This window comes from Lingula anatina, chromosome 2 (assembly GCF_051362555.1).
Source record: "Lingula anatina isolate TDL-2025a chromosome 2, LinAna3.0, whole genome shotgun sequence".
In the NCBI taxonomy this organism is placed as follows: domain Eukaryota; kingdom Metazoa; phylum Brachiopoda; class Lingulata; order Lingulida; family Lingulidae; genus Lingula; species Lingula anatina.
In genome coordinates this window covers 11,859,389-11,882,631 of record NC_141768.1, presented here as the reverse complement: position 1 = coordinate 11,882,631, position 23,243 = coordinate 11,859,389, and the positions used below count along the sequence as shown (strand labels likewise).

Here is a 23,243-nt window from a genome sequence, read left to right as displayed (position 1 = left end):
ATTAAATTTATAAGTGGTTTATTGATTTTTTTTTTTTAGAAAGTTCTAATTGATATTTATCGTGTTTGAATTATTTCATTAAATGAAATAATTACATACTGACATTAATTACCTTTAATTGCCTTAAGTCATTTTATCCTGCAAAAGAAGATATTGGAATAAGTAGCTGCATTAAATTGTCCAAAATAACTCAAAGCACATGACTGCTATGAGAATAAACAGTCACTAAATATAAGTTAAACAGATTGTTTGCAGAAGGGGTTTTAATCAGTTGTGTATATATGAACTGTAGTTTTTCTTTTTGTCAGCAGTTAATTGTGGTGTGTCCTGTGCTGTAAGATGTTGTGAAGTGTCTTTGTTGGCTGTTATTCCATAACAGTTACTTTGTTTCAGCCATATAAGCCAGAACAATTAGCAGAATAACATATGGGCTAGGCCATCTTGTGTGCTGAAATAACATTTTTATATAAACTGAAAAAGTTGAATTGATATGATTTATTCATAATTGTCAACAAATGGATCCAATTTTGATTATTTTTGAGGATTACATGAAGAATTTTAGAAATGTATCATTGATTTTTCTGTAGAAATTTGTCATGGTTGTCTCAGTCTGTATATCTCTGTAGCTTTTTATTAGAAGAAATCCCTCATATATAACTCTTGTTTACATATATTGTGCATGATTTACAACCCACTAAATAGGTGTTAAAAGTAATAATAATATATCCAGTGAAGTTTGGGGCACTGTTTATGAAAACTACGGTTAATTTGGGTGCCCTTTGTTGGGACAGAATTGATAAATTTTCTTCATGCGTAACATCCAGGTGAGCTCTTTGACCATTGCTGTATGCTGTGAAATTCCTCTAACAATTGGTGAAATAAATGCTGGTTTAGTATTAGTATTGTGGGGGGTTCATGTTGGGTAATTGAATTCCCCAGTGTAAAGTGTGTTACAGATTCTGCCCAGTGGTGATATTGTGATCATGGAAACAACATGAATGCTCTGTAAAAACATGGATGATATGCAGAAATTGAGAACTTTTTTATTTGGTTAGTTTTTGCAAGATATCTATGAGGTATGGTTACTTGTGTTTAATGCAGCTAGTAATTAAAATCTGCATGATGTTTCGATTACATGCACTATTGCAAGGACATTATACAATTTTATAGCCTTTTCATGCATAAACAATAGGTATGGTTAAAGATGTTTAGAATAAAGGAAGGTCAACTTGGTGCATTCTTCACCGGTATATATGTATTTTTATCATACAGTCATTGTGCAGTAATCTGAAAGAAGAAGATGAATAGATTCATATCGAAATATCTGGTTATCAGCTTCAGTACAGAACACCTTTTAGCTTTTGGTTGATATGAGCATGGAGCCCATGATGAATCAAGCTGCTTAATTTGTATTCATCTTAATTTTTTTAATTTATGTCATTTTATTAGAATAATTGCAGAGATCTTGTCAGCATAGAAGTGACACCAAATTAATAGTGTAGTTTATAATGCATATGTGTACTTTTGCAGGATGATGTAATAGAAGAGCCCATTGCTTTTGATGCCAGAGTACAGCTGAAGTAAGTACTTACTATAGTACCATTCTGGTGCAATTGTTTTACTTTAAAGGATACAAATATCAGTTTGTGGTCTAAACTTAGGACTTGTTTAGATCTTATATCTATTGACTAAAAGTTCAATTGAATGTAATAGAAATCTGTCTAAATATTTGAATCCTTTTGTATATTATTATGAAAAAACCTATTTGATATTTTGATAAATATAAAATTCTTTTCAGATTAATTCTGTAATCATGATTCAAATGTGACAATTTGGAGGGCACCCAACAAAAATTGAATTTTTTCCTTAGTTTATTTAGAAAAGAATTTAGGTGATCATAATCCCAAGTTCTGATTAGTAATAAGGTGAAAAAGGAAACAAAAATCAATGTATATAAGATATATAAACCTTTACCTAAAGGCTTATCTTTTTAAAGCCAAAATGCTGTTTGCCTGTCACCGTGTAATCTCTTTATCTATGTATCTATCGCTTGTGTGTCAAGAGGTTCAAACACTTTACGACAGTGTGAAGATATATGCACAAAGTGTTCTTTATGTCCATAAGAAGGGAGACCACAATTTAAAAAGGGGAGGGGGGGTAAGAAACTGCTAATTTATTATTGTTACAATTCATTTTTATTGGTAATTTTTTCTAAATTTATTTAACAGTGTCCATTTTATACAGACATCATGATTTTTTCCAACAGATTTTTTTTCTTCCAAAGAAACATGTTTTTCCTACCTTTGGCAATTTCAGGATGTTTGCTTTTCCAAAAGAAATATCCCTCCTTTGTGTATTTAATGATTGGTCATGTATGTTTATTGTATTTTACAGCTTTGACTTGGAGAAGTTACCAAGTGGATTGACGCATTTCACAAGAGACATTAGTTACAGTCCAGGGAGACAGGTAGACGTAGAGTGGGATAGCAGCGTGCTCTGGGAGGCCACTCAACTTGCACTGCCAGGTAACCATGCATACGAGAGACTAATGGTGACAGAAATTGCGCAGTAGAATAATGGGAAAAAAAGAGATTTGTATAGATGGCATTATATTGTGTTGTAGCAAATGTCTGCTAGAATTTTAGATATCTTTTATATTTGTGACAGCAAAATTGGCGTTTAGCCACCAGTATGGTCTTGGATTGGTATATTTAACTTATTAATTTTTGTTTTAGAATTTGTGTACATGCAGATAGTCCCTCTTGAAAGCTCATTTGGTGTAATATTTTTGCATTTGTTTTAAAATACTTTTATGGACAGGCATCATGTGTAAGGAACACAAACTTAAGAAGTAAAATTTGAAATTGTTTTTCCGTCTTATATTACAATTAAGGTTCAATTCTAATGCAGCCTCACAATCTTGTGTTGTGTTTATGGGCTGTCTAGACATTACAATTAGCTATTGAAATCTATACATGTCATTTATATACAGTCATCTCAGTAAGATATGACTGAGCATTCTTAGGGCCAAAAGTTTTTTTTTACCCATAAATAATGTATGATTATATTGTGTATGTATGTGTATCCTGTTGTAAACATGAGGTCTGTGTTATTATACTGAAGTTGTGCTGACTTTTTCCTGTTGTTATCTCAAGGTTTTTGTAGTGAAACATTTGTTTTGCTTTCTGTGCAGATTTACTAAAACTTTGTGGTTAATTAGTTTTAATTATTGGATATACTTTGGATATGGAGCATACCCAGAATAACCAACTGTGCCTATCAGTAGAAAATGATTTTTCAAGATGCTTGTGATTGCTGACTGAGAAGTCTTAGAATTTTGAATAAATTAAATGATGACAATTGGTTTCAAATACAGACACAGGGAAAAACGAAGTGAGAATTATTTTCCTGGAACTCGCTGAAGCATTCAAAGCACTTAAAAGAAGGTCATGTTCAAACATGAACATTTCCAGACCAATTTTGCAAAAAAAAAAAAAAAAAAAAATGTTCCATTTTTAGTCATTTGTAGCATGTTGTATGTAAGGCTTGTTCATGCAATAAATAGAAAACCTGGGGACATCTTACCCTCAAACTTACTAAAGCATCACATAGCATTAAAATACAAGACAAGCTTGAATGGCATTTGCAAAATTATCCTGTTGTTTCAGTTTTTTCAGTACCTATGTTTTTAGCATTGGAACCTTCTCAATGCAATTAATGTATAAATAAAAAAAAATTATTTTCCTCAAATTTTCTGAGATGATTCATAGCATTAAAATAAGGATCAACCTGGAACACTGTCTTATCTCAAGTACTCATATATAGGAGAAGATAAAAAAACAGCTTTAATAAATCATTCTCTTCTCATTTTTTTTTTTTTGTGCTGCGGTCAAGTTGCCATAAATCTGCAGCATATATGTCATTATCTCACCTTAGACATTCAGATATGTTAAAGGGATAATAACTCTTCGTAAAAACATTGTGAATAACTCATAGAAATATAATATATTCAGGCCTCTTGTTTTGTCAATTATATTGTAATTTGTAGGAGTTAAGTGGAAATGAATGTAAGGCAGCCAAATCCATCAAAGGAATGTACTTCTGACTTAGTTAATGAAATGTTACAAACGGTATGCTAAAACTTACTGGTTCCCCTAATTTAAAACCAATTAAATGGGAAGAGCAGCTCAGAAGATCAAAGTGGCTGTTAATTCAATCTAGTCATTGAAATTAGATATTTTCTGAAGTACCTGTATGCTACCTGTAACTTCAACTTATAGCAGTTCATGTTGTTTCCTGATAAATATTCTGAACCTGTCATTACACAGTGTCAGATATTTTCTGGATTTTCTGGAAATTTGCAAATTGCATTTCACAAAATTAGCTTATCCAGCTTGCTTTATAAACATCATTTTCTCAAACACAGATAATTATATGAAAAGTCTGAAATACATACAGGTAAATGTTTGATATCCAGTTCTTGACAAAAGCTATATTTTTTCCTGCAAAGGAAACTGAATGCAATTTATATACATTATAAAGACTTGATTTTAAGAGATATTTATTCATCATTTCAGAGGAATTAGGGGTAGGTGGCAGCACACCATTCAAGCTGAGCTCAGCACATGTACATGTACCACGAGTGCTGCCCAGACAGTTGTATGGATATGACACAGTGATAGATCACTCTGTACCACCACCATCTACTGAGTGGGGGGAGGAAGCAGCAGACGACACTGACAAGGAGATGGTGAAAGAAAGCAAAGATGGAAAAGAAAAGGGAATGGAAGATGAAAAGAAAGTGCAGAAGCGAAAATATCCCATAGCACCAGATGGTAAGTCTTTTTCATTGGTTTTGTTATTGTTTTTGGCTCTGGCCACTCTATATGTAACATGTGAAATGTTCACCAAAAATAGACATTATTAAAGCTGACCAGGAATAATAACCACCCATTTTTTCTTTATGAATATTATGCCAGCATAACTCTTACACTAGAATAAGCAGTTGATAAATGTTGGAAGATCAAAATACTTTCTCTTGTTCTGTTTGTTTGGCAATCAAATCTAAAATAAAGTTATCTAAAGTTGACACTGTTTGGAAATCCTCAAGACTTAATATCTTATATATTAAAAACATTTTATATGTATTTATATAAAGTTACAGCTCTATTTTTTTCACTTGTTGTTTCAGGGTATATTCCCAACTCTGTGGTGCGTAGGTTGATACCAGGGTTTAGGACACAGCCAGATTTCCTGCAACTGCAGCAAGCATCTAAAGAGAAGTGGACCCTAGACAAGGTACTAAGGACATTGGAATAAATAGTGATGGTAGCAAGTGTGATTAATTAATTTATTTATATTTATCTATCTGTTTGTTTATTTTATCACTTTTTGTTTGTATTAAAAAATAGATGAATTGAATTGTGTACTTCATTGCAAAAAATATTTTTTCTCTTTCTTCTTAGTTCTATCTGTGTTGTGTGTTGGGTTTTTCAGTTACCTGTCTTCCAACAGAAAAGATTCAGAAGGTTGTGGGGAACCAGGAAAGATTCTGAAGATTTTCTGTCCAGAGTAGGTATTTTGGGATTTAAATCAATAGTATTTTAATTTTTGAAACCTTAGCCTTTCATTATTCTGTAAACCCATGCTTATATATACATTATTTATTTGTAACATATGCATGCCTAAGATAGGAGTAAAATCTAATGGTAATTAATTTGAAATGGTCTCAATAACATTTAGAATACAGCTTATATAAAAAATTAATTGGTACAGTATGGTCAACTTATGAAAAAAATACATTTACCCAATGTTTATTGCCTTTGATCATAAACCTTTAAAGGCTAGAAAATCAATTAGGAAGCAAGTGAACAAGTTTAATGTAGGCAGCTTATTCACAGAAGGCATAGACCTAGCCCAGCTCAGATGTCAGGTGACTTAGTGAAGTGGTTGTATTGCTAACATCCTGATGAAACCACATGCTTAGTCACGTTTTAATTTTGCACAATTTAGTTACAGGAAGAAAAAGGCCTCTCTTTACAAGGTCTTTGTAAACTGTAGAAATAGATGGAAGTTTGTTTCATCTTTCTTTTCAAGAAAATCTAATACATATAATATGTAATATGTAATATTTTATTGTACACAAGTACACACTCAAGTTCAGCCTTGGTTGTGATGATACCAAACACTTGTTTTTTTTTTGTGTGCTGCACTCTCTCGTCGTTTTGACCTGACAGAGCACTATCATATCCACTGTTCGTTTTTATCATTTATTTCTATTTGCACTGAGTGGTCCTTTTTACTAGGTGGCACATAGGTCAACTGATATAATTTGTTTAAATTGTGATGCTTGAGTGGTTAAAAATCTGGAATGTTGTCATGTAGATTATGATGGATGGATTAATTTAATAGGTTTTATAGAAGAACAAGAATTTATTGATTGGTTTGAGGGTGATATTGGATCTTCGTTATATGGCAATTTGCCCTTATGTATATTGAATTGAATATTTACAATTGGTAGATTGGTGTCATCTGAGGTGAAGATCTCCCCCTACCCCCCCCCCCAAAAAAAAAATCATTTGGACAAAAATGATAAATAAACAGATAATATGCTAAAAAAACAACACCTGCCATTTTGCAGCTAAGCAGGTAAAACGCGACTGCTAAAGCAATCAGCACATTATGACACACAGTCCATGTTCACACCTTATACAATCCCCACTCTATAATATTGTCAGTTCTTTTCTATCATATTTTGTACAGCATCAGATCTAGCAACAGCAATACCCAACTTTGTTGCATTGAACACAATGCACATATGTTAAATTGTAGGGCCATGTCTCACCTAATGCAATGTGTGTATGTCAAATTGCCAGTCAACATGTCACTCCTTACACAATGTGCGTGTGTCAAATTGCCAGTCAACAATCAAATTGTCATGGCCAACATTGCTACACAATAAGCACAAGATTTTAAAATATGTAGACTGTAAAACATAATACATGTGTGACTCTAATATATTCCTGACTTACGTATATGATAAGATATTTATATATTGTACAGGAGGAAGAGGAGGACAGTTCATCAGACAAACCATTCTTTTGGGATGAAGAGTCAGATGAAGAAGTGTCCACAGTTGATGAAGAGGTTTCAGCTCCTGACAGTGCAGCTTCACAGGATCAGGAGACAAAAACTGAACCAAGAAAATTTCTGGACAGTAAGAACAAGACTATTTCAGAGCTTTTTCAACATTTTGTAAGAGTGAACTTCAAGTTTTGTCAGATTTTCAGTTACTTCTAGCACTAAAAGTAATATTTCCACTTTAAGTTAGTGATTTCTTTTACTCTGTACAGTGTTTTATATTATTGTTTTCAGTTAAGCTGGGCAAATTTGAAGTAAACAAGGTTGATTGGAATTCTTTTAGAGGGAAAAAAGGTGTTTTTGCTGCAAAGGAAAAATTTAAAAGTTTACCCAAACCAAGTGATATCACTGAGGCCAAAGAAGAAGCCATTGTAAGTAGGAGAATTATAGGTTTCTTTGATTTTTCCTTATATGATAGCCCAAGTAATAAATATTGGCATTTATAGTTGTACATGTAGTCTGCAAGGAATAGGTGTTTAATGAGAGTATAAGTATTGATAAGCATTTCATCACCTGATTATAAATATACAGACTAAATATACAAGGGAGTGAAATTAACTTGGCCACTACATATATTGAGACAATATATTATCTATGTGCTCTATTTTTGTACCTTTTGTTTTCACAGTATCATTTGTTTAGTGCAATATTCATCTTTGTATTTGTATGTTTTCTAGGAAACCAAACCTTCCATACCTGACCAGACAGCTCCTCAAGCTACCAAAGCAACCAAGAAAGAGGTGCCAGAGTTACTGGTCAAGATAAGCCGTGAGCCCTGGTTTCCAACGGGGTATTCTCTGACTGTGGTGGAAGTCATACGCGCGTTTAACACAATCACAGACAACCTCAGTGACACTCATCAAAGGGAACTCTCACAGTATATTGTAGAGATTTTTAAGTAAGTGACCAAGTGATGAAAAATTAATACATAGCACTATATTGAGCCTGTGAACTGAAAATTTAGCCTGTGAGATATACAAAGCTAGAAATAATCAGCTATGTGCTTTGATTAATTAAGTGATTCCATTAACATGTATGAGTCATGTTCTTTCTTCAATATATAGAATATTTATTAGGTAAATTGAGCACAGTGATTATTGTGGAACTTGTGTAAAATGTCATGGATGTCTTAAAAATTGTTACACCTTGTAAGGGTAATTTTTTATCTTTTATTGTGAAAACAGATCATCTTAAGCATACTGTGAGAGTAAGTATAGGAAAGAATTTATTGTAAGGTATTATGACTTCTTCAGGACCCTGGGAATCCCATATGTTTCCTTGGTGGACACTGTAGACAAATGTCTGGAACAGTTGGAAGGGTCTTCCAGGACTGCTGTAAAGAGAAATGCTGCTTGGGTGCTGGGAGAGCTTGGAGTGGACCAACAGAAAGTGATCACTGGACTGGTGAAGAAACTGCTGGATAGAGATGTACGCTGAGTGTGTGTGTGTGCATGTGAGTGTGTGTGTGCGTGTGTATGTTTGTGTAGCAAAGGGTAGTGTTAGTCAGAGAGTTAAAACAGCACTTGAAAAGAAATTGTCAGACATTTGTGCCCTGGGTTATACTAAAGTATTAGAAGCAGGGCATTAAATATCAAATATACACATATTTGAGTAAAGTAAATGTTGAAATTAATAGATATATATTTCTCTTTTAAATCTCTATATAAACTATGCTTTTCATTTAAACCAATCCCACATAACACATTTTACCTGCTTGAGCTAAATCTCAACTAACGCATTGTGACTTTCAGGCTGGAGTTGTAGATGAATGCTTGACTGCCTTGAAGAAGATTAAAGGCGTGGAGAATAAAGCCGATTTGCTCAGTCTAATCAATAACATTGAGACCCTTAAGAAGCTGGACACCAGGCAACTTGAGGTAAAAATAGAATGATTAATAAAAAGCCATTAAATGCCTTTTGCAGACTTATGTGACCTGTGGTTATTACCAAGGTTTTGGGGATTAAAGATGTTCTTGATATTTTTGTACAGAAATGAAAACAAATGGGTTGTGTATATAATTATACTCTTTATATCAGATTGTCAGTGAAGTATTTTTACCATAATTTTACTCTTTTAACATGAAAGGAGCTGTATAAAGTTGTCAAAAGATTGTACAAGGTAATGAAAGGGAACATGTTTTTAGAAGTGATATTCTTTTTAGTTTATGGCTATCTTCATTCTGTGCCTAAAATGAAGGACTTGAATGTGTTTTTGGCGGAATGTTTTTCTTTTTCTTTTATGTTTTTTGCATCTTTTTTATTAGGCAGATCTGGCGCATAATAATGGTTTGATTTGTTCCAGTTTATTTAGAGTGCCAGTTATTATACCTCAATCTGTATTTTTATTTATTTATTTATTTATTTATTTATTATTATTATTATTATTTTTTTTTTTTTTTGGGGGGGGTGATATGATACTGTACATGTATACAGTATAAAAGGAGTATTCTTTAATGGAATGCAAGCTTCATGACCAGTATAAATTTTTAGGGACGTTTGCAGCATATAAAAAAAATTAACCCTATTTTATTTTCTGTTTGTTTTTTAAATGGTCCAAGACAAATAGACATTGTTTCAGATTTATTTCTAACTATCAAGATGTATCTTATGCTTTGTCCAATGAAAGATATTTCTGAATGTCTTATCTTCATAAATTATACTTGATACTGTTGCAGATAATTTATACATGGTTGCATCCTGTGTGTACTTCAGAATGAAGCACTTTATGAGTTGGCAAACAGACTGCAAGTTGGGGGGTCAGAGCTGGAACAGGAGGAGGTGATGAAGAGAATTCAGTCTTGGATACACAATGCCCAGACTGACCTGACAACAGATGTCACCACTGACCAAGACAAGACTGATGGTGCTGAATATGATGTAATTTGCATTTGCGTTTTTCTTTTTGACCATATATCTTATTTTAGACAATTTGATCTCTCTCTCTCTCTTTAATGTTGCTTTAATAATACAAAGGCAAAGTTCATTTGGTATTGTTATTATTGTATAATCATTGGGTATTACTTAAAATATATTGAAAATGGAAAACATCTATATTCTTTTGGTTAAATGTTAATTAAAATGCCCTTGTGCCTCTTGATTCTGTTAATGTAAAAGTCAAACTAACTTGTCAAATCATATTATGATCAATATTTACTAAAAGAGAGTTGAACTTGGTTGTTGCCCTCACTGTTTATACAGTGAGGTTTGTTTTATTTTTTCTACCATGCAGGGTATTCTGTTTCCAATAAACAAAGAAATTCAATAAAAAACATTTACAGTGTCTAGACTGTAGTAGTTGACACTGTTATGTGTTGATATGGGATTAATCTGTTGCAGTTTTTAATTGTTTATCTGTTGATTGATTTTTTTGGAAAAGAAAAAGACAACAGAACAAGAAAGGAAAAGAAAGCAAGCTGTTGCGTCTATACCAAAAGGTAGGACCACTTTTCAATAATTTTTCAAGAATGATCTACTCAAGATTGAGGAGCATAAAGCAAATAATATGAATACATGATACTATAGGTACTCCATATTAATATGAAAACACTTTAAACCTTATTTAAAATGTAAATTTGGTTTTTAAAGATTTCCTTTGTATGAATAAGAATACATCACTGGGTCATAGTTTTTCTGTGGCACAGAGACACTGTCACTTTATGTATGTTTAGTGTTATTTTAATGTGATATTTGACTGCTGAACTGATATGCATTTAATTTGTAAATTGCATTGCTTGTGAAAAATTCAATGCTCTTGACCATTTTTCATAACTAGTGAGGATGGCTGTGCTTCATATCTTATTACTATCTGATATCTTATTATATCTTATTACTATTGTAATCTGCCCTCTCTCTGTAATTAATATAATGATTAAGATTCATTTGGAACACATTACTTATATCATTTATATAAAACCAGATGTCCCTCAGAACAAAATGCAAGTAAAAGAGATCACAAAAGATGAGCACGAAGCACTTGAAATTTTTGCTTCAACTGCTCCTGTTACCCCAGAGGAACCACGGGGAATTGTTCCTGTGCTGAGGAAAAAAAAGGCTAGGTTAGATCCTAGCACGGACTCTTCTGCCATGAATTGGTTGCGTCGTAGGGTTATTGACCAGGGGAAAAGCAGTGTCATCTCTGACACAAGCCTGAGAAGTGTTTGTATGTTCTTCTGGCTGATGTAGCTTTTTTTATAAGCTTTGTGTATATTTGAATTTTAATAATAATTTTCATTAATTTATTTTTTATTTTAATTTTGTTTTAAATTTTAATTGTTGGGTGATGATCTGCTTTATGCAGTTTGTTTTAAGTTTGGTGTTTTATTGCTTTCTGTAAATGATGTACTGTAGCATTTTTTCTGCGATTTATCTAGTTGGAAGTTATCTAGGCATGGTATCAAATGTGCCACAGAATTTGTCTTTCAAATCTGTGCCACTGTAGTTTTAAAAATCATCTGAAGGGCCTTTTAATTCCAGTCAAAGGAAGAAGTTGTGAGATCATGCTAAATTAGCTTTGCACTTTGGACTTATCCATTCAATGAATAAGGCAATTTAGAATTTGATTTTTTGAAAAGATTAACCCAAAGAAAAACAAAATGCTGTAAACAATAACATATTGCAAGAATGTTTTGTTTACTTGACGCCTTTCCCATGCAGGTAATATTATTCAAGTAAATATAGTTTGAGAAAGGGCACTTTGTCTGACATTGGTTGGACCCCAGGGAGAAAAAAGAAGTTTTTGGTATGATGTAGTATGAACCAATGCTTATATAAATTTACGTGTTGTGTTATGAAGATGTGGTTCATATTTACATGTTAATGACAGGTAAATATAGACATGAAATGGTTCTTTACCGTGGTGTGTTGACAAGGTTAGAAACATATTTTCATGTTTTTGTTTAATTTGGTGGCTACTGTATTTGGTGGGTGACAATTTCTTCCTCTGCACCAGTTCTGATGGTATGCATGAAGTGCTCCAAGGTTACAGAGGAATATAAATTTTAGAAAAGAATACTTTAGCTGGTGAAGTCTCCTTGCTTCATTAAGAATTTTTTCACCTTATTCTGACCTACAAGCTAGCTGAGACTTCATTGCTATGTGCTTCAGGATCACAGCTATCAGAGAAGAGATCAGAAAATTAACAATTGGAGTAGTTCTTCAGGAATAATTGCTGCAGTATTACAATTGAAAAAAAAGAAGCAATTTGAAGAGATTATGCATTTGGCAATGAGCCAATATTTGGAGACTTGGCCTGGAAGGAATTCATACTACATAAATATATAACAGTTTTATAGCATTTACATTCTGGATTTAAATACATAAACATTTATATAAAAACTGATGTCTGAAACTCAAGCAGAGTATTAAACCCTGTGCTTGTAATACCAAGGCAAATGCCGGGTCTAGATCACTGTATTGTTGGAGGTGTGGACAATATCCTCAGAGTGGTCATACATAGACGGTCATGCAGTAGCCTACACTCAAGACAGTCAAGAGGCAGACTTAGGCTCACATGTGAGATGAATATTATGGGAGAGATGATGTTAAAATTTGCTTGCACTATTTTGAAAAATTTCGTAAAATTTCATTCATGAAAGGTGCAAGGTTTTGTAGGCTCTATGACAAAAAATTATTGATTAGACTAATTTTTTTAAAATTTACATCGATTAAAATTAATTTTTTAAAAATTGTATTAGGGTTATATTTCCTGCGTTCTTTATTTTCAGTGTGTATCAGACTGTTAATGTTTTTATTATTATTATTTATGAAATATTGTTATACCAATTCATATTTTATTGTAGTTACACTTATATATATATTTTTTGTTTATTTTTATGTATTATTTGTACTTGCATTTATTTGTTGTTTTAGCTCAGAAAAGTGTTACCATAGAAACTATTCACCTAAGAATGTGACAAATATAGAAGTAATTTGATAATATACATTTATTGTTTGTCACAATGCAGCAGTTAAGGTTTTGATGTTAAGAAAATATATTTTCCCTCTGATAGACTACATTAAATTAATACAGCCACTATATCTCTCTGAATTAGAGTGCCTAATATTACTCACGTTTTTTGACAGCTGAAGCTTCCAAAGTTACATCGAAATCTGTGCTTCGGCTACCAGGAGTCCGGAACAAAGCTGCTGAGTCTTTAACCAAGATAGCTGGACCTGGGGAGGTGGCACCTGTTAGGATAAAAACCAAGCAGTTGCCTGCCATCAGGTGGAGTAGTTCTTCATCAAAATTATTTGCCTGCGAGTGGTTATACTGTAGTTGTTTTTATGAATTTAGATCGAAACATGAAGGTTTTGGTCTGAAATAAGTACATGATTATTAACAATGCTTCTTAATTTCTGAATGTGTTATGATAATTCAGTTGAGAGGAAATTTTTAAAAAAGAATTTAAAATTGAAAAGATAGACAAAGATAAACATTTTTTTCTTATTCACTTGTCATCCTCTTCATGGAAATTGTTGACCACTTATTCAAAATTTTAAACTCACAAATGCATTGCAATTATTTTTTCAGGTTGGGCACTAAGCCAGAGTCCCCTGACTCCAGACCAGTCAGCCAGGCCAGCTCCGGGTCAACATCGTCTGGAAGGTCCAAAAAGCCCAGGTCAGTTTACATACATACTAAGACTGGGTTCCACAGATTTAGATTGATCCATCTGGATTGACCTAACTCCCTGGGGGTTCACGCTAAATTGCTGTCAGCTTCCGGGAGCCGAGCGTGCACAAAAGTTAATTACCCCTTACAGCTTTTAGTAGGCGGGACAGACATTTAAGGCAGTTAAGCCAACAGCTATCTAGTGAGATTCGATCTAAATATCTGTGGGAATGGTCTCTTAATCTCTTGAATTCATCTGCAGAGCACACACGCTTATGTGAAAACAAAACCAAAAGTAGCAAAGAGTCTCGTACTCTTAGTGGTTAAGTCATACTGTCTTCTTTATTTTAATTTTGCAACATTGAAGATGAATGTGAAGTTTTTAAGGTGAATTATACACTAAAGTATAGGCAATATGCATTTTTATACTGTAACTAGTTCATCAGATAAAACCTTTGGCTTTCACAGTTACTGTGACAGCTTTTTGATATTTAAATAAGACCGTCACCATGCCGCCTCCACATTTATGCCCTGTATTTAGTAGCAACTTGAGTCACACTTTGCATTGATTTTCACAGATTATTATCTGGTAATATCTATTTCTCAGTCATGATGAGTCTTGTGACAATCACATCTGAGAGATTATCATTTCTTGTTCTCTGATTTATTTCTCCTGCAATTCCGTGGTATTCTCATCAAGCAACCCAAGTCAAGGTTCAAGAAATATATTTCAGTTTTCTTTATTGACTGCCACATCATATTGATAGGCACCCTTTTTTTCCAGCACTCCTAAATTTTTACCCAACAGACCTGAGATGTACAGGTATTATGGCAGACAGTCTAGTGTGGGCAGCAACAGGTCCACACCCACAGAGAAAGTGTCTGCTGCCCAAGGCCCATCTGACCAGGCGGGAAGTGAAGGTGAGAGATGAGACTTGGGTGGCCTCCGTTAGAACACCTAATAAATGACTAGCTCCACTTCATTTTGTTTTTTGGAATTTTTGTTGACAAAAAGAAAAAAAAAACAAAAATAAGTAGAGCTAGTCATTTATTAGGTGTTCTAACATTCTAACAGAAGCCACCAAAGTGATTAAAAAACAACTAGATGTAAATTTTTATTTTATGTTTTTTTTTTTGTTTGTTTTTTATTATTATTATTATTATTATTATTATTATTATTATTATTATTATTATTTAAAGTTAGTTAAATTTAATCGCTACCAAATTTTTTGTCAAATGTTGTCGGACCAGCAGTGCACCTTCTGCACACTATGTCATGCAATGGCTTGTCAGAAACCCTAAATGTTGATTGCTTTGCATGAAGACAAGGGGCTATATAATGTTTAGTGTTCATGTCTCCTCAGTGACAATCTTCAGCATGAAATTGTTCAGAGGTTGATTGAAATGATTTCCCATTGCATGCAGCATGTACCACACTTGTACTATATATTTTACTATACATGTACATGTATGTTGAACATAGCCTGTGCTGTTTGTCTGTAAACCAGCGCTATTACTTACATCTGCATGTCAAGCTAGGCTTTCTTTAATTAAAATGCATGGTAACTTCATGAAGAAGCATGTCATAACATAGCAAAGCAGTATATTTATATTTCACCTTTTAAAAAAATAGGAAAGAATAGGAAGCATCGCACAGAAGACTTGTTCTGAAAAGTGTCGTCTGGGGTTACTAGTTTATGACTACAGATTTATGTCCTTCTTGGTTAATTATGAACTAGAAGTTATGTTCAATTTTTCATGGTATCACTTAATTGGGAACATTGAATGCAAGAGAAGAATTAAGCCACCACTGTAAACAACCTTTTGTATCCGCGATAAAAAAAATCTGGAATGTATAGGCAGTGGATTATTCTCATCCATTAAACTTGTTTATGTTCACTTTCCAATTAACTGTGAATAACACAAAATAGTATTGATCATTAAAGAAGCTTAACTGTCATTTCCCCGGCTACAGGAAATGTTTGATCAATAAGCATTATTATCTGAGTGATGAAAATCAACAGGAGATGTAGTGTGGATACTGGCTGGCTGTATGTACATGTAACCATGGGGTCTCAGACAGACCCGTGGTCAACAAATCATAACTAGATGGTCAGTTTGGAGTCGGGGTAATTGGTATTCACTACATTGTCATATATGATAGGCAGTGTGTTGGTTGGCCTCTTGTGTTCTTGTTTTGGAGATTTTTTCACTTGAAAGGAAAAGAAAGGGCCGGAACAATGCCAGCAAAACTTACTGTTTATATGCCAAGAATTTTGGAAGGTGAATTTTATTTTAGTATTTGATTTATTGTTATTATTGCACTGATTTACTGTTTTAAGGTACTGTATATGTTTTTCATGTGGTAAGTAAGACTTATTGCATAGTCTTTTTTTTTTTTTTTTTTTTTTTTTGAAAATTAAGTAAATTAATATAAATGATGGAAGTTTAACCATTTGCAATTTATCAGTTTTCAGGAAACTCTCATCTCCTTTATCATAAATGTTTGCAAACAATATCTGGAGTGAAGGCACATGTACAGATATAACAACCAAATATGCTAAATTTTTTTTAATGAAACACAGATGGAAGGTATAAAAGTGTCACAAATGTGATGCTAATGGAATTATATCAACATTTCTGAATATTTTCCAGAGGGAGAAACAAGAAAGGGTGTTACCACACCAAAAACTTTAGTCACACAAGAAGAAAAAGACATCCCTGCGCCTTTGGTGACACAACCAGATGACACCTCAGGTGTGTCCCTGGTGACACCTGGGGAGGACACAGTCCATGCTCCCTCAGTGGTCCTCCCACCTGTGGTACAGAAATCAGACAATGTTGATAGTACAGTATCAGCAGCAGCAGACGACAGATACAAAGAGACTGTCAGCACTCTCCCCACCCTGCCTCCCATCAGTGACAACAAGCTACTACATCAGCACCTTCATGATAAGTTCTCAGATTATGATTCAGATATTCATTCAGCGTCAGTAGGTCCTGGGAGTCAGTTCTGGGAGGATGGGTCACTGCAGGTTGGTACTAAAAAGACTGCTACATATTTATGTTTTTTTTTTTAAAGTTAGATGATATTATTGATAATGATAATAATTTATTTACAGTTCTAAATCCATCTTAAATGTTCAGTAGACTATGCAGTTGTTAAAATGGATCTGTAGAAAGGAAGGAACTTTGATCAGGCAGTACAATTAAGTATTGTAGATGTTATAAACCATTTGAATTTTATGATTTGGAGACTATTTGACTTACTTTGTGTTATAAAATTCCATTTAGAACTTGAAGGCCCGTGACTACACGAGTGCTGATGACTCTGGGTTCAGCTGTATCTCTGACCAGTCCACTCTAGAGACCAGCAAACAAGGTGAGGAAAATTCATAATAATATTTTAAAATAATTATAGATTTAAGTAAGTAGAGGTGAAAAATATGACACTGAAAATGGAAGGCAGTACAAAGATCTTCTTCTCGTTAATTATAGTAAATTTTGATTCAGAATCATTGTATAAAAAAAGTCACAACTAATTGTCATTTTGTTTCATTTTAAGACTTATCACTGGTCAGCAGGGGAGAGCCTCAACTGTCACCAGTCAAGTCGATCACCTTGCTGACCAAGGAGGGATCCAAACATGGTAAGGTTAAGCCACTTTAGTGAAGATGAACAGTGTCTTAGATTTGTTATGTTTTCTCTACACTGTAGGCTATATCCATAAGTGCCATCAGTTATTTAATTAGAAGTTCCATATTGGGTTTCATAAGACTTCTCATTAATGTTTTTTTTTAAATCTAATATAAAAGTTAATATACTGTTTGATGCATATTCAATGTACAGTTTCAGCAGAAAAGAGGCAGATGCTCATGCCATAGCTGGCTTTCATTTTATACAGTGCTTTTTTCTGGTTACCTAGCCATTGTTTATCGACATTATAAGACAAAAATGCTTAAACTTAAAGCAGGTTTTTAACTGTAACTTCTGCATTCCAAGAATCCATCTCCTCCTCTCTCGGACATTTTGATGATGAGAGTAACTCTCTTAGCATTCCTGATATTGGTGATATTGGACTTGATATTGAAGACATGGAATCGTTTGAAGAATTGCCAAGTTTTTCTGTCGACCTTGAGGCCGAAGACAGTAAAGATGCTGGTAAAGCGCTGGCATGATGTGCAGTGGCATGGTGCATGGCCTTAAGAAATTACATCATATGAAATGTTTAACTTATTTCAGCTTGTTGGTGGCATTTCAGGGCTATCCTCTGTTATATTTCAGCTTGAGTGCAATTTGCATGACTGGGTCTTCATGATGCATGGAAAATATACAATGAGTTAATGACTTAACAAATTTCTAGCTGTGCATTTTATTTATAAACAAAATAAGCATGTGGCATGTATGGTTTCATGTATAGGAATATTGGGTTGCCAGTTGAAGTTTCGATTTAAATATACATGTGTATAATTCCACATTTTTCAATAGTTCATGTTCTACATGTACCTTAATTTGCATGTTGGTTTTTCCTTTGCGTGTTGAATGGGAAGTATCGTACTTCTTCCAAGTTAAACATGAAGCAGAATTGCATGGGACTGCTTCTGTAACATTTAAAAGGTCATCATTTTTTCTGGGTTCACAAGGAAATAACCCGGTGCAGGGATGGCATAAAAATAAGTTGTGGTTAACAAAGTATTGAGATGAGGACTGAAACATATTTTTTATGTTTACCCACTCATTTATTAGAGTTTTCAACTATTTTTATTAGAAAAAACTTGCATTAAAAAATCTACAATTGCTATTATTCAATCACAAATTGTGCTCATAAAATGACAACAGTAATTTTGATATCTCTGTCAACAAAGTTAAATCTGCTTTCAGACAACTGGAGACAGTTTTTTGAGAGGACGTCAGCCCTGGACAGGAAGAGAATAGCAGAAGTGAAGGAGGACATCGCTCATGGCAAGCACAAGCCTCTGCCCCAGACTGAGGTCTCATACATCAAGCACAAGAGAGTGCAATTTGTTCCTGGGGATGCTGGGGTCCGGCTGCTACACACTATTACAATATCTGGAGACAAGGTAAACAAAAGAGATTTATTATTATTATTATTATTATTATTATTATTATTATTATTATTATTATTTACATTACTGATGTATGATCAAGGGATGGGCAACTTATTGAGAATGATTTAAACTGATTGTTTGAAACAAAAACTGATCAAGAGACAAGGGAAGAGGATCACAAAACTCTGTCATTTAATTATAGTCCAGTGTTTCTGTTATTTTAAACAATAATTGAGGCAATAAGGTCAGTCTGGCAAGTTGTAAGCAATCTGATAAACTGCCTTTTGTCATAACTCCTGCAACAAGGTTAAAAGGATATTATTTAGTGTAAGTGTATGCTGAATACAGATATTTTTCTGCTTTTTTTCTGCAGCTGCAAGAAGCTGAAGATAGCAGACACTTCATATCTGCCATGCCAGGAAGGCTGGGGATGCATACCACCTCAGAGTAAGGAGATTTGATACAACACTTTATGATAAAACTCTGAAGTGAATGGTATTTCATTGATCAAACAAATGTTGGTTTATATTTATGAAAATATAGTATATATGTGCACTTCTTAACTTTTTCATTGCAGAAACAAATAATCTTCTAGTATCAAATTGATTTCAATTATGAGTTTGTAGACATATTAAATTGGCATGTGGAAATATTCTTATATGAAGAATGACTACATTTAAACACCAAATACCCAAGCAGAAACTGAACCATCCAAAATTTCTTAACTAATACATGCTAACATTCAGGAGTGAAATTTACTTTCAGAACATTTGGACATAGCAAGTATGGTATCCTGAACATGAATTGGACAACCAATGTTCCTGTACCTCTGTCAAACTTTCGCTACCAGCAGTGGCGTAAACGTCAGCAGCCAAAGAAACACCTGGAAGCAGTCATACGTGCTCCACCTACCTCCTCTTCTTCTGTGACGCGTTTTCCCCAGCTAGTCAAACTGCATGAGCTGAAGCTGATAGAGAGTGCCAAGTAATGTGCAGATCACACCCAACACACTGCTGTCTCAACACGTTGGCACACCTAACACACTTGATCGCCTGTGTTTATGTAGTTCATGAGAATTTTTGAACCTCTAAACAGTCAAGGAAAACATCCGAATTTATGTGACACTACTAAAAGAATGCCATTGCTGAGTAATGAAAAATTTATCGTAGTCATGTTTTTTCAAATAGATATGCTTATCTTTATAGGTCTGCAGCAGAACAAGAAATACCGAAAGTTACCTATAGATGGGAGTCTCCCCTCCCTCCTCCTCCAGGTAGACGCTCCAGGCTGGGAGATGCAGACACTGCTAAGCAGCACAACCACTACTGTGAATATTATAATCTAGCCAAAAAGAAGATGCACCATTTTACTTCGGTAAGATTGGAAACATTTTTAAATATATAATTTTGATATAAAGGATAAAAGGATAGCTTGATCCTTGAACATTGACCCACATTGGTGAAAATCTCACCTAACACACCCGTTAGTGTCTCAACTAACACAATTTCACCTAGTGTTCAGTTATTGTATTTATTGCTTCCAGTTTTATTTTCAGCATTTCTGTGGAATTTAATTTGGTTACTTAAGAGTAGTATATTATTTCTAAATATTAACTAACACATTGTTTTTCTTTTTGTATTTTTGATGGGGTTTGATGCTGTTTTGTTTTTATAATTTCTTTAGATTACACGTTATCTACACAATAAGCAGTTAACTGCTAACACCACACAATTCCTGCGAGGTGGGTGCAGACAGGAGTAGGTCAGCAGGAATGTTTTGCATGCTCACCATGCTCTGACCTAGGCTGCTATAATGTAGAGCTTAGAATGAACCTTGTCAATAACCCTAAAATATTTTTAAACAGTTGATTTCACATAAATTGACACCTTATAACTGGAATGATTGTTTATCTCAAGCATGTCTGGTGAAAAGGATTTAAACTGATTCAGAAACAAAATTTTTGATCCTGGTGTCTTTGTAATGCAGATACAACTAACACTGTACATATCTCCTCCTGCAAGAGAAAAGTTTCTCTTGTTGAAGATCAATTTGGTTTAGCTGCTTTGACCAATAATCAAAAGTTAATTCCATAATAATGAAAACCGTTTCTTTTTTAACCAAAGATTTTACCATCCAAGTATTTGCAGAAATTTCATCAATGGTTAAAGTTTTAATTTGATCCTTGGCCTTTAATTATAGCTAATTTCACTTATGGTTCTTAAAAAATAACTCCTGCATATGTAGAAATCCTAGATGGTTATAAAAGTTGCATGTGGTGTTCATTTCCTTGGGCAGGGCACTGGATGAGCTAGAACTGAACATATGAGTCATTGTTGTCTGCTTTGAAAAGGTTGCATGGTGCTTGTCTAGTATACCACTCTGCCTAGTTTTATACCAATTCACCTAGTTGTATACCTTTGCCTTCTGTTGGTCATTAAAAAATAGTTAATAAATTAATAAGAAAAAAAAAACAATAAAAGCTTAAAAAGGTAAATATTTAAATTGTTGACAGAAAAGTCAGTGATGTAAATAAGGGTGCTACAAATGTTGAGCAGCTGATGTCACCATGACTAAACTAATTTATGACATTTGCTAATGACAAAATAGGAAATGGATATATAAAAATTTCTTCAAATATTTCACAATGATGGCTTACACATTGAAAATTGCATATGGTATATTTTAATTAATAATTAATTAAAATCAATAAAACATTATCCGATCCTAATCCTTCTGTATAATGGCATAAAAGTATATGTCATTGAAAGAGAGATTAGGTTTTAGAATAGCTGAATGGATAAATTTTGGGGATCTCGTGTGTCCATATCCTTTTGCATGGGTTTTGACTATTAGGGATGTGGACACTTCAGAGGGTTCATTCACAGTGAATCTATTATACTAGCTGTGCACACTAAAGCCATAGGGACTATTACTGGATGCAGTCACATTAACAGATTTACAACGCCTCCTTCTGTCAATGAGTGGAATAGTGAAAAGGTAGTGATTATACGAGTACATTGGAAACAAGAGGAGGTCTGTTAATGTGATTGCATTCAGCTACAGTCCTCGTGGAGTTAATGGGCACCAGCTAGTATGATAGATCCATTGTGAACGCACCCTTAGACACTGGCTGCTTTAAATGCACTTTACACTTATTTGTTAAATTGATAAATTAGTGAGACACAGGAACTGTTCTGTGTGATTGATGAACAGATTTAAAAATGGGAGATGATATTCATGGTTTTAATCAAAACATTTTGAATTATAGAAATTTGCTTACTTCCTTATTTTTACATAGGCTTGATGTTTTTGATGATACCACTGACTAGCTGGGTTCTTAAATCATTCTTATGGCATAGAATGCATAATATGCCTTCTTCATTTTTAGATTTGTTTGTTGATATGAAGGGAAAATAATTTTGAAATTTAAAAAAATGGAAATATGTTCAAAAGACTATAAGATAACATCCATTTACTCCTTATGAAGTGTAGAATAAATGATTGAATCAAATCAGGCTTTGTTGTCTCGGTATAAATTGTTACTATACTCAGGTTTGCATCTAAAATTTCAGTCTGTTTTTTCAGACCTCAGATGTCACCACCTTACCCAAGCTGGTTCAAAAAGTGCCCAGTGTCCACTCTTACCTGCCACCACATCCTTCACCTGACCACAACCGGACAGCAGTGGACAGTCTGCCACCAGTCAATTTAAAAGCAATGACAGCTCGCTCCTAAATTAGACCTAGCATATTAACCTTTCAAGTGATACTTCAGTTAGAACAGTTGGAGACTTAAGGTGATACATGTAGGAAAATGTGTCTTCTTGGTGTAACTTGCTAAGAGGGCATTTGGTTTTTGTATTTTATTTGAATTCCTGGAGTCGTAGCATGTATTCTCTATTGTTTATGTTTTGATTTAAATGTGATTGAACATTGAAACACATCTTTTGTGTCAACTAGTGGACCAATGAAAATGAAATTTTGCTCAACTGTTATTTATACTATACAAACAATTGATACTTGCTCAATTTACTTAATGATTTCATAGAATGATATAGAACAGATGTAGATGTTAATGATGGTAAAGAAACAAACTGTACAACCTCTCTTGCACAGATATAGAATGCAAAGTTTTTCTTTACTGTTTCTGTTTCTGGATGTTGTATAGATGGATTTAGTTCTAAGACACAGTGCAATGTTTTAAAAGTAATTTAGACATGGTATTCATGAATAAAAAAAAGCTTAGTCTTAGTGCAATTCAGTGTACCTTTAAAGATTTAAACCAAAGACCTGACATTTATTAACTACAATGATTTTTATATTTCTACCAAAAACTAGGACAGTTTGCCTCACAAAATTTTGTTTTCCCTTTTAATAATAAAAATATCAAATCAAATATCTTGTTGCTTTATGTTTTACATAACT

The 23,243-nt window shown here is 33.7% G+C and overlaps 1 protein-coding gene across 1 annotated transcript in view; it reads left to right on the top strand.

Moving 5' to 3' along the window:
• LOC106164335 (uncharacterized) overlaps positions 1–23,214 on the top strand; it is a 36,700-nt gene extending 13,486 nt beyond the window's left edge. The window contains exons 25-51 of the mRNA XM_087004021.1: positions 1,531–1,580; positions 2,395–2,525; positions 4,578–4,835; positions 5,192–5,298; positions 5,497–5,571; positions 7,063–7,216; positions 7,375–7,511; positions 7,818–8,038; positions 8,394–8,568; positions 8,892–9,017; positions 9,227–9,259; positions 9,853–10,017; positions 10,517–10,574; positions 11,057–11,299; positions 13,222–13,363; positions 13,670–13,759; positions 14,535–14,671; positions 16,406–16,785; positions 17,045–17,132; positions 17,316–17,399; positions 17,753–17,911; positions 18,632–18,831; positions 19,193–19,266; positions 19,585–19,803; positions 20,025–20,193; positions 20,503–20,576; positions 22,405–23,214. Of these exons, the coding sequence (XP_086860147.1) occupies positions 1,531–1,580; positions 2,395–2,525; positions 4,578–4,835; positions 5,192–5,298; positions 5,497–5,571; positions 7,063–7,216; positions 7,375–7,511; positions 7,818–8,038; positions 8,394–8,568; positions 8,892–9,017; positions 9,227–9,259; positions 9,853–10,017; positions 10,517–10,574; positions 11,057–11,299; positions 13,222–13,363; positions 13,670–13,759; positions 14,535–14,671; positions 16,406–16,785; positions 17,045–17,132; positions 17,316–17,399; positions 17,753–17,911; positions 18,632–18,831; positions 19,193–19,266; positions 19,585–19,803; positions 20,025–20,193; positions 20,503–20,576; positions 22,405–22,531 (3,876 nt within the window). The 3' untranslated portion in view covers positions 22,532–23,214. The remainder of the gene's footprint in view (positions 1–1,530; positions 1,581–2,394; positions 2,526–4,577; positions 4,836–5,191; positions 5,299–5,496; positions 5,572–7,062; positions 7,217–7,374; positions 7,512–7,817; positions 8,039–8,393; positions 8,569–8,891; positions 9,018–9,226; positions 9,260–9,852; positions 10,018–10,516; positions 10,575–11,056; positions 11,300–13,221; positions 13,364–13,669; positions 13,760–14,534; positions 14,672–16,405; positions 16,786–17,044; positions 17,133–17,315; positions 17,400–17,752; positions 17,912–18,631; positions 18,832–19,192; positions 19,267–19,584; positions 19,804–20,024; positions 20,194–20,502; positions 20,577–22,404) is intronic.
• The last annotated feature ends 29 nt before the right edge of the window (positions 23,215–23,243 follow it).